The 12,650-nt window shown below is 36.5% G+C and overlaps 1 protein-coding gene across 3 annotated transcripts in view; it reads right to left on the bottom strand.

Annotated features, from left to right (window-relative positions):
- Positions 1 to 12,650, bottom strand: part of tbc1d19 (TBC1 domain family member 19) — a 104,318-nt gene that overhangs the window by 26,047 nt on the left and 65,621 nt on the right. For all 3 annotated transcript variants that reach the window (XM_062982193.1, XM_008118828.3, XM_062982194.1), the window contains 2 exons: positions 3,559 to 3,633; positions 2,903 to 2,965 (listed from right to left, as the gene is read on the bottom strand). In XM_062982193.1, coding sequence (XP_062838263.1) covers positions 2,903 to 2,965; positions 3,559 to 3,633 — 138 coding nt within the window. The remainder of the gene's footprint in view (positions 1 to 2,902; positions 2,966 to 3,558; positions 3,634 to 12,650) is intronic.

Raw genomic sequence — 12,650 nt, 5'->3', positions numbered from 1 at the left:
TAAAAATGAAAGACAACTTTATGTTTCCCAACTTAGTTGGAGTACCCTACCATTTCTTTCTCTCTTCAGTTCAGTTCAGTTACATAGCTATTAATGTTAAATAAAAACAAGAACTATAGTCCTGGTAACAAAAAGAAAGATGTATTCAATTTGTATGAAGTAAGGGTAGGCCTTTATTCTACCTAAGCACAGGACTACACATTATACTTTCAAAGAGTTGACTTATTCTAATTAAGGCGAATGTAGTGATGATGGGGAGTGGACACTGGACAGAATGCAAGACAGAACTTGCAGCAGGCCAGGCAAATGCCTGATATGCAACCAGACTTATAGCAATCAGACTTATCCTTAAAATACCCCCTGCTCCCCCGGTGCACAAAAAATGTTTCTTCCAAAGTCTGGCATGGATAGGTGAAAACAGCAATCAATCAAATATTTCATCTTTAAAACAACCAGAAAAAGAACAGCATTTCCAGAGGCTGTAGAACAGGAGGAGATGTGAACATCAGATAAGTTCAGCTGCCTAATGACTAACCTCCATGCAAATGAGATATATATTTATGTGACAAGTCTAACAGACGATAATGAATGCTATGTGTATTCTGTAATATATGCAGAGTCTTTAGATAGCCACTCAAACCTGTCACATGGTTAATGCTGGCTACATCTTCAAAGAAGTTTAATTGTATTATTTTTCCTGCCAATTAATTTTATTTTCTTCTTTATTAATGTTTGCTTGATGAATTAAATGTAATAGCATAGACTCACTTTTTGGATGTCTACTGGTAAGTGAATTTGCATATTTCTCCCCACTCCCACCTTGTGGGACTTTGAATGACATTTGAGATGAATCCACAGTATTGTTAGCACTCCAGAACTAATCAATTTAGAGCACAATATATGGGTCTTTCATCCATCAAAATTGTCAAGTAGTCACTCACTGGAAAATATTCATTGACACTAATGAAAGTCAAGAAGCCTTTCTTTATTATGAAATGTATTTCTGGTTATTATAAATATATATAGCCCAGAATAAAATAACAGAATTAAAGCATTTCATAAAATACTTATTTCAAAATAACTAGGGACTGGATATGGGGCTTGCAAAAAAATGTTGCAGTACATTCTCAATTCTTGTTGAGCATTGTAATTAGATGCTGCCTTCTTCTGAAAAGAGGAGCACCAAAGTGTGTGGTCCAGTTGGCTTATTTGGAATTTTGAGAACCTTGTTGAGACTCTCAGAAAATGACTGCCATAGTGGAAGAAGCTTTTCTTTTTAAAAAATAGTTACCAAAATAGGCCTAAAATGACAATTTCCCAAAAGGAAATGTAATATGTATGAGTATCTATAAATATAAGGTAAAGGTGAAGTCTGAGATCCCAAAACCAAAACCACTTTTTTGCACCCTCTGCTCTCACTTCCAACATCACTACCCCAAAGCCGCTAATGCAGCCCAGAGACAGGCAATTTCCGAGTTACAAACATCCGACTTACAAGCAACTCATAGTTAAGGGGGTGAGACAACAGGAAGTGAGAGAAATCTATCTCTTGAAAGGGAAATTGACTCCTGAAAGATTTATCATGGAGAAAATGTATCTCTACTGACACTGTATCACCAACTTTGTTTCTACAACAAAACAAATGTTTCAAAATCCAATTCTCATGGGACAGAGAGTGAGGTGAAATCTTCTGAGCAGGGACACAGACAGTAAAACAAACATCACAGGGGTGTTAACCCTCCCCTAGACTATCCAAAGTTTATATATATATTTGGTTGGAGTTACACTTAAAAATGTACCTGTTCTGACCTACATACACATTCAACTTAAGAACAAACCTACAGGACCTATCTTGTCCGTAACGTAGGGACTGGCTTGCAAAGAGGAGATGCAGCATGGACCCTTAACTCCCAATTAAATGTACGTCTCCAAGAAATATCATTAAACAAGCATTTTACAGAAAGCAAATAAGTGGGCATACAAATGCACATACAGATACAGCCACACCAACCCAAGCAAAATATACATAAATATATAACATACACGGACTCAGTTCATCATCAATGTGGGGGAGCCATTTTGGGCACTTGAAATGGAGTGGAGTGGCAGTGGCCATTTTCAATAAAGGCTTTCTTCATTTCCTTCTTTACAGAGAGACTGCGGCAACCATTTTTAAAACATCCACACAGGCTATTACAAGTAAGTCCTAGATCCCTTTTCCTGTATTGAGCCATGTAAAAGTAAACTCGGGATTTGAGGGGTAATTTTATGAAATATTTTTCAATTTATACACAAGCAAATCTAATAATGATATGGGCAGTATTTTCCAGTATTGTAGACATTAATTGTAGCACAGAAACATTTAACTTCTCAAGAAGCAGTCTTTCCCAGAAAATGTACACAGTATTTGATAGAGGGTTTTTTTAGATTAATAATTCTAGGCTAACTAATGAAATCAATCATTCCAGCAACAGACATTGCTCCATATCATAGAATTGTAATTCAATAACAATTTGAAAATTACTGAATTCATCCTGTCAAGCTGTGACTACTATTCAACTTCAAAGTTATTGGCTCAAAGTTGTCTACATGTTAGCAGTCCACAGGCACAGTAAAATAATTTCTTCCTTATTAGATAATGATTGATGGATTCATTCATTTGTATCAGGAAGCTACCTAGACTGCAATTTCATGCGCACTTACTCAGATATAAGCTAAGTTATACTGCACACCAAAGATTTCTTGCTGAGTAAACTTTCATAGTTTAGTACTGCTAGTCTATTTAGAATCCCTGCCATATTATCCCTTTTATTGGCTTAGAAGATACATGGAACAAATTGTATCCAACATTACATGTCACTTTGTACACTGATGAATTACCACCATGGTAGTAATTACTTACCTGATATAAATAATCCTCAAACACAAAATAGTAGTCATCATTGCTGGCTGTAAGCTTCACATCCTGCAATCAAAAACATGTAACAATTTCAAGCTGAGAGACATGCATTCCACTTGGAAAGCTCATGCACTGTTAAACAGAGCAGAGCAACATTGTAATGTTATACCATTAATAACAATTCCCTACACACATTGGAAACCTCTAACACAGTAAACTAGGCATATATATCCTGATCAAGGGACACACTGAGATCAAGGAATCAATATCAGTTAGACAAGGAATGGGGAAAGTGCGACCTGTAAGCTGTACAAGGTCTTCCGATCTCAGCTTTGTGGCTCTTTAATTCCCCCACCAGTCCGCTCAGAGTCCCCCAATTTTATTTTATTTTTAATTTGGCATGGTTTTTACTCATATAGCATCTTAAAATTACACCCAAAGACATCACAAAGCTTTGCAAATATGAAAAAAAATTCTTCCCAATTCCCGCAATCACCCCCCCCCCAATATCTCCCCCCGCATCCTGGTTTCTCCTTCAAAATTGTGACAAAAGTAATGTGGAATTATGATAAACAACTTATCTAGACAACAGGAGTGAGTGTGGGCCACCCTGAGTTAAAACCACTAGCCATGATACTATATAAATCAAAATTGCTCACTTTATAAATCAGACTGTCCACCAAAAGATCATGTTGTATCACATTAGACTTCAGCTGCTCATAGTACAAAATATCCTAGAATGACATAAAAAGCATATAAATCATCAAGTGATAATTCAAATATGAAACAAAAACAAGAGCCTGATTGTTCTGTTCAGTTTTTGAGTGAAAAAAGCTGAAAGTGGGGAAGGAGAGAGAAGCATTAAAACAAACAACAGGCTCACCTAGTATCTAAAAATATTTTTGAATAACTCATTAAAATGCATTAAAGGTAATCAACTATACCTTAAACATGCTCAAGCAAGGACCTTTTCAAGAAAGAAACATAAGATCTCTTTTTCTCACCTCTAAACTCAAATCACTGATTGGGCAGTATCATTATAAGTGTTCATACAACACAGATCTCTGAATTAATGCTCATGTAGTCTGATTTGGTTCCTTGCTTCCCCAGAAAGACTAAGTTTTATCCCCAGCAATTGTAACTAATTTCACCTCAGTACACGCATATCATTATAGAGTAGAATGATGACATGAAGAATCCTGTTTGCACAATTCCATAAAGTGTGAGATGATCTTGACTATTTGAATTCATTCCAAATTGTTATCTGGACTGGTCATTTTGGTGAACAAGTTACTCCAAGTAATGGATGAAATGAATGTGATCCTATTCGTCCCCCCCCCCCCCCCCCCCATTTTAATACCATCTATCAAAATATTCTATTCTGCTTTTGCTGAAACTGGCCTTGAATATATGGTAATATGGTAGCTTTCAACCTTCTTGAGATTGCTGAACTCATGATTCTGGAAAATATATTCCCCCATATGGCCAATGGCCTTTCAAGCACCTTAGGGCTCCATTTTGTTTCTCATGCTTTTTAGCATCGATATGAAATGACTAGAGCTCATCCAACTTCTGGCTTGAAGTGCCATCAGTATGCAAATAACATGCATTTCTACATCTCAATTTCTACATATAAGACCCCAGAAAGCTACAAAAATTCCTAAAAGATGTCTGTGGATAGATTAGAGACAAATAATACTTAACAAAGAGGAGTCTAATCCAGGAAGAAAGCTCTACTAAAGAGATGAATATCACAAGGTCTCTCATATGCCTGCTACTGAGATCAAATGAACTGGTGGGCACAGAGCCCTTTTATTAGCAGCACCCTAACCATGGAATTCTCTTCTAGGAATGTAACACTAGGAATTCCCTCCCAGGAATGCTTTTCTAGGAAGGTTAGACTGCCTTCTTCGGTTTTCCTTTATCCTGGGCATTTTAATTCTACCAGGCCTTTAACGAGTTTTAATTTTATCTACTTATGTGTTTGTGGTTTTGATGATATGTTTAACTGTACTCATTTTTTATTATTGTAAATCACAGTGGATGGTTTTCTTTTTAGACTGGTGTAGATAACATACAAATAACAACAAAAATTAAAGATATACATCTATACACATAATAAAAGTGAAAGTATGTATGTATGTGTGTGGCTGGGGTGTCCACTTACACAGACAAGCTCCCACTTCCACAAATAGCTATAGCTCCTACTACTCAGGAGACACCAATGGCCCTTCAATGACACTGCAGGTTATAGAGAGCACTATGAACAGTCCAAGAACCTTGCCAATGTTCTCCACAAGCACCATACTCCCCACCACCCAAGTGAAGGCTTTCATTCGGGGACAATTTCCTCCTAGATTTTGTTTTTCCTCCACCACAGACATCCCAATGTTTCTTACTCTCTCCATTGGTGTGGAATTTGAATGACCCCGCCCACTGCCTCTCTCATAACCCTTTCCTATTATTTTCTATGGCACACAGCAAACAGAGGAATTGATCAGTAACTGAACATACTGGAGTGGGTTTGGGGAGAATTCACCATGATTTATAGGAGTTGTAGGTACTGAGATGTATGGTTCACCTGCAAACTAAGAGCACTCTGAACAATAGACCTGGAACTAACTTGGCACACAGAACCCCCCACGATCAACAAAAAATACTGGTAGTCTTTGGGGAAAATTCATGTTGACTTGGGGAAGTTGTAGTTCACCTACATCCAGAAAGCACTGTGAACGCAAATCTGATGGATCTGGACCAAACTTGCATAGCTGATATGCTAAAATTTGATTACCGGGGGGGGGGGGGGGGCTGACCTTCCTTTCTGGGAGTTGTAGCTCACCCACAACCAGTGGGTTCCACTGATGATGGACCTGGACCAAACTTGGCACACAGGATCCCCATGACTAACTCAATCTACTGGAGGGGCTTTGAGGGGACTGACTCACCATAGTGGGAGTTATAGTTTACTCTATAGCCAGAGAGCACACTGAATCCCACCGATGATGCATCCAGAGCAAACTTGTCCAACATAACAAACTTTAAGCACTGATGGAGTTTCTCGGGGTTAATCTGGCTTAATGTCAGTTGTAGTTAATCCACAACATTATGCATTTTGTACAATTAAAATATGACAGGTACCCAAGTTAGTTATGAATAAAAATAAACAACTCCATATTTATTATGTTCAACAAATCTTTGAAACATTTTTATTTCAACTCCACGTGTCCTATACTTTATATAATTTTCATCTATTACTATTCTTTTATTTGGATCATCAGTTTGTAAACAGTTATATTATCTTTTGTTTTATGTGAGTCATCTCAGAAGGCCTTTGGTTAGAAATGCAATATACATATTCTGAGTATATAATAGAAGACGTTTAATTCTAAATTAGCAAACAAAACCTGCAAAGAAATAGGAATTATAAACTAATGAAAAATCTCAATAAGCAGAATACTGGATAGCAACAGTTAATTTTCCATAACTAAGAACATCACTGATCTTCTGAACAATGCGTGCAGAGTCATAACCTGTTCTTCACAATTTCAAAACAAACTGGCTAAAAGCAGACTCCGGCCAAGCCAAACCTAGAAGTAACAGTGCCGCCATAAACACAGCTCACATGGATCCTATCAAGAAGACAGAAGCTGAAGTTGGAAGAATAAAATGAATGATGAGGTATTCAAATGTCCGGACCGCCAGCATAGCTCTGTCTATGGTCATTGGAAGCAATTCAGCATAAGGGAGACAGTGGGAAAGATAAGCGTAATTTGATTCCCCTTTTAAGACACAGTGTATAAAAACCTAATAGTTGTAAAATACACACTTCAGAACTTTGTTTATTGTACTTATACTTTTTCCATGAACACAATTTATTCTATTTTAAGGTTATAGAATTAATGCTAGGCAATGTATATTATTCCACAGATGGCAGAAAATGCAATGCATTAAACAGCACAAAGAATGGAACTCCTGCCTCTAATAAACAAGGCCAATTTGGAATATATAAACAATCTATTTGCTAAGCATGCAGGCCATTCTCACGAAGATTTAAGGAAAAAGTTATGCTTGGAGCTAACACCTTGGTTTTGTAATTTTAGACAAATGTATTAATTTTCCAGGATTTAGAGGTGAGGAGGAAACCATGCACATGACAACAAACCTTTGCATTTAATATAAAAAAGAACTCAATACTAACATATTAATCTGATCACAGGTGTGTGTGTGTGGGGGGGGGGGATAGCATGAGAAAGCAAATAAACCCAATGTATCATTACTATTTACTCTTGGAATACTGCCAACAATATAAAATGTCCACGGAAAGCTTTCCCTGCCTTAATCTGCATCTAAAAGTGCTCATCAATATCAATCTGAAATTTTACATTGTAATTTCCTGAGCCATTTCCTGGGCCATACTTGTCACTTTGAATAAGTGTTTGCTTGTATGCTCTATTCTCTTATCACCACTTCCCTCTCTTCTCGATAGGCATAACTTATCACAGAATGCTTTACTTGAATATACTTTGTTGCTGCGGTGAAGACATAAACTTTCTAAATTGAATTGCAACTCATCAAGCAAGAGAAAGAAAAATATTGTCTGGAGAGTTCCAGATTCACAAAAAAAGTGCACCTAAATACTTAGAAACACATAAAACTCTCAATGATTATGCTCAACATGAAAAAGTCTTTCAAAATAATTTGTTCTTGATTGAAAGAATAAAATAAGCCAATATTTACTTCCCAACCAAAAAAAAGTGACTTTAGTCCTTTATTTGGGACAAATGAAACACATTCCAGCAATAAACAGATTTCCTTTTGCTCTCAAACCTTGACATTTGAAACAGACCATCACATTTCAAGCTGGCCAGTAAAGATGAGTTCAAGCAAGTATTTCCATTGGACTAACAAAATGAGCTTAATCATGGACTAAAAGGCTTTAAGAGAACATGGTACCTGAAGAGAATAATGATAGAGCAATATCCTTTTGAAGATTATTCTGTTAGCTTTTGCATTACATCACTGAACCATGAATTGAATAAACAATAATTACCCAGCATTTCCTCGCACTAGTTAGAAAAGTGGCCATTAATCTTAAAGTTATATATTTCAAAAGGGACCGAGCAACTACCATCAATCCAGTAAAGTAATAGATGAATTGTTCTATGTTGAACACACCTGGCAGAAGGATAAATATGATGGCAAAGGACAATCCAACCCTGTTTACTTCTCCCATCTATCTTTGCGCTGTCCAAAAAAAAAAAAAAAACCACAAATGGGTACAACAAATGGGTCATTCAGCAAAATTTTCTTGACTCCTTTACTACACTACTAAGGGTATTTAAGTAGAATTGATGAGTGGACTAATACATGCAACATATTAATCCTGAATCCAGAAAAGCTTTGCATTGTATGCAAGCTGTCAACACATTAAAATTCGATCTACATGTAGAATTAATGCAGTTTGATTCCACTTTAATAGTCATAGCTCAATGCTTTAGAATCACGGGAGATATTGGTTTACAATGTCTTGAGGCTTCTTTGCCAAAAAGTGCTAGTACTTCATGAGACTATAATTCCCAGGATTCCATAGCGTTCAGCCATGTTAATGTGGTGTCAAATTATATTAATTTTACAGTGGAGATGCACCCCTACATGGTGTTAAATTGATAACCCATTCAACCCAGTATTAACAGACAGAACTCTTCTATGGCTGATCTTTCCCAGCTTGCCCCTTTGATAAAAATATAGAGAGAATAAATGCCAAATCTTCTGAATATAAATAATATTGCCTATCAATAAGCAGAATCCTTGCCTTAATGATGGCAATTTTATGACTTGCTTTATTTTTTTTTTTGTTCCTCAATATATCCATTACTTTCTACTTAATCTCATTACTTTTTGTCATCTTTACAATTAATTAATAATGTAACACAAATCTAAAAGAAATTTGAGGCAAACACATTTAGTTAACACACTTAAAATCATATGTGAGTCCCCCTATATTGCTTATTGTGTGATAACATGATAGTGCAAGAAATCTAAATATTTCATTTGCCCTTCAAATTACCACAGAATCCATTTGTAATTTCCTTCCCAGATGATGTACACCAGTGATTTCAATGTCACTTTCTTTGCAATATCATGAGGCTACAAGGTTGAAAAGCCGTTATTTCTTTATTGAAATATTTATTATTTGGCCATCACTTGAAGGACAGGTTTTATTACTAATTTCAAGCTGAAGAAGCACAGCAAGAATGATTATAAATAAATTACAGTAAAGAATAATAATTCAAAGAAGTCCTTCATAGTGAATAATCCGCCTATATGGTACTATGGAAATTCATATCTCATCTCATCAGATTTCCAGAAATTAATGTTAAATTATTTACTACCATGACAAATATATTGTTGCACAGTTTTAATAACTTTAAATTATTCAGCAAATTTAATGATATCACTTCTTTAAAAATAAGCCATCATTTATTTGTATGAATTCTATTTTTCCTACAATTACAGATTTTAAAAAGGGGGGAAATGTTGTATGAGGAGGAGGGATTTTAAGACATTCTCTCGCTCTCTCTCTCTCTCTCTCTCTTTCTCTCATTGGCTATACTAGATCTCTAGAATGTTAATTCAAAAACACCACTGGGGATTCTAGAAATATGAAAAAAAAACCAAGTCATTTAGTTGGTCAGATATTATGTTCAACCATTAGGTGAGTGACATTATATTCATAGGAAAACAATTGTTTTAATTTATCCTGTAAATCAGATGAAAGTACCAGATTTCACTGTGTAATAGTCCCACTTCTAATCCCTCTTTTGTCCAAAAAAGGGGGTGCAACTATTTACATGGCGAGAAAAATGGTGCCTCCTTTAAAGCTACAGCACTTCACCTGTCTGAACACCCACCCACCTCCTTTCGGCTACAGCACTTCACTCTCAAGGAACCCCGCTCCTCTTTCAGCTATGGTACTTCATATGAATCCGAAATCATCAAATTGAAGAGAGCCAGTATTGTCACTCTCTTCAATCCAGTTCTTTTGTACTTGGCTAAGGGAAGCTCCATAGCTGAAATGAGACGGGTAAGTGGATGAATAGGGTTCCATAGCTGAAAGGAGAATAGTGGGAAGGCAGGTGGAGCTGTTACTTATATAGTACAGCAATGCACATGAAGAGAAAAGCCTAGCTAGATTGTTTATGGTGGGCAGGCTGTCTTCTGCTGGCTACACTGTACGTAGGTCATCTGCTAGAAATAAGTTGGGACGATGAATCAAGGTTGCAATTATTATGAAATGAAAGCAAAAATACTGCTGGGGGGGTGCGACTATTACGTGGTGGTGACTATTACGCAGTGAAATGTGTTATTGGGCCGGGTTTATTCAGAAGCAGTGGATGCTATACTTTATTTAAGTCAGTGGTTCTCAACCTGGGGTCCCCAGATGTTTTGGCCTTCAACTCCCAGAAATCCTAACATCTGGTAAACTAGCTGGGATTTCTGGGAGTTGTACACCAAAAACATCTGAGGAGCCCAGGTTGAGAACCACTGATTTAAGTCAAAGGACAGAGAAGCAAAGATATGACCCAAAGAAGATGAAAATGGAGATTACAGCTAGGGTGGGGGGGGGGGGGGGTAGGAAATTAATCATGCCTGAATCTCCTGTCTTTCTGAAATAATGTTGTGGGTAGGAAACTAATTGGAATACAAAGGGAAGAGTAACTGTAGGTCACATAACAACTGTAAGTAATCCTTGAAAGAGGTTGATAGAAGGTGGGAGGGAGTCACTGTAGAGTTGAATCAATCATCTGTTAATTCCACTGATTCTTCCATATGCACATCAGCACAATATATTACATGATAATTTTGAATAAACAGCTTCATAGATAGATGAATATATCTTAAGACTAATGAATTGGACCCTGTATTTTATGTAACATCCACTGAGCAGAATTGCACTCAGACTGCTCATCAGTGGAAAGGGGAAGGGAAATAATGTTTGCTAATTCTGTCATTTCTTTGACATTTGTGAATTCATTTGCAATTTTTATTCATACTTAAGTTGTTTTTTAAAAAAATAAACTATATCTTTATAGCCGGGCTGTGGCGCAGGCTGTTGAGCAGCTGCAATAAATCACTCTGACCATGAGGTCATGAGTTCGAGGCCAGCCTGTGGCGGGGTGAGCACCCGTCAATTAAAAATAAAAAATAGCCCCTGCTCGTTGCTGACCTAGCAACCCGAAAGATAGTTGCATCTATCAAGTAGGAAATAAGGTACCACTTATAAAAAAAAGTGGGGAGGCAAGTTTAACTAATTTACAACCTGGCATGAGGAAGTGCCGTCACAGTGGATGATGAAGCAGCTGCTCCCCCCTGTGGCCAGAATCGAACATCCCCTCAGGAGAAGGTTAACTTGCCTCTGCGTCTGTCTGTCTCGGTCTCTGTTTGATGTGTTTATGGGCATTGAATGTTTGCCCTGTGTGTGTATAATGTGATCTTCCCTGAGTCCCCTTCGGGGTGAGAAGGGCGGAATATAAATACTGTAAATAAATAATTAAATAAATAAATCCTCAAAGCTACCCAGAATTGTATCCCAAATCATTGATAAATTAAAACACTAGTGAATTTTAAATGAAGTGACATTCCAACTAAGACCTGACATATGGTGGCTTGCAGCATGTGACTTACCCATGACTGTGCTATCCATTACATAAATCAAAACCTACTCTTGAAAATATCAAAGACTAAATTGTCCCCCCTCAAAAACAGTATACATTAAAAACACTTCCATGGGGTTTTTTTTATATCTCATAATGATTTACTTGTGTTGTTTCCCTGCACCCAATGAACAGGAGAGTGTGTGTATATATATATATATGCATACTATTGAATATACCTAAGAATGGAATATCTACTTTACTGTTTTTCTTACCAAATGAATATTTTAGTGCATTTACAAACATTCAGAAAAGCTGTATTTCTTCAAGATGTACATAGTACATCTGGTTCATTCAACATTCTGCTTCTAATTTCTGTAGTTGAAAATATTTAGGCTCCTTGAAACATAAATACTACACATAATACTACACCCAAAGGAAATCTTTAACAAGTCTTTATAGGAATTTATAATGCTTCTTCATACACATTATCTTATCTGCTCACAACATGTATACTAAGTCCGCATTCAAATATTTGAACCAAACTATAGTATATATACATTAAGATTTTATTTATCATGTCTCCAGGTAAAAAATGGATTTTATAATGCTGTTCTAAACTACAGATTGACAATGGTGCCTGAGTTTCGTGGAACACAAATTGATTCATATCAGAACTTGCCCAAAATAAGCATATCTTGTACGTTTACACCACCTCCCGCAAAGCCTCTCTCATATCAATTTCTAACAAGAAAAGCTATCTTCCCAAATCAAATTTAGAGGCTCATAAAACTCCAGGCTTGTGATTCTAGCGAAAGTGGAATTGAAAATGCCATGCATTAAGAAAACAAAATAAAGCAAAAGGAGAACAACACAAAAACAAAATGAAAAGTAGCTCAAACTATAATGCAGCATGGCAGAATGCCAATGGCATTAAGGATACGTTTTAGCAATAAGCCATCCATAATTGCATGTCTGAAACAGAATGACTTCCACTTTTTATCCATCTAGAATATTACAAGGGTAAATACAAGCATTTTAATTGTTGAACAATAAATACTTATACCATCCATTGCAGGCAAACCTCTCATACTAAA

The sequence above is a fragment of the Anolis carolinensis genome, chromosome 5 (genome assembly GCF_035594765.1).
Source record: "Anolis carolinensis isolate JA03-04 chromosome 5, rAnoCar3.1.pri, whole genome shotgun sequence".
NCBI classification, from domain to species: Eukaryota; Metazoa; Chordata; class Lepidosauria; order Squamata; family Dactyloidae; genus Anolis; species Anolis carolinensis.
Note: the sequence above shows the minus strand (reverse complement) of the source record. Positions and strands in the feature narration are given on the sequence as shown.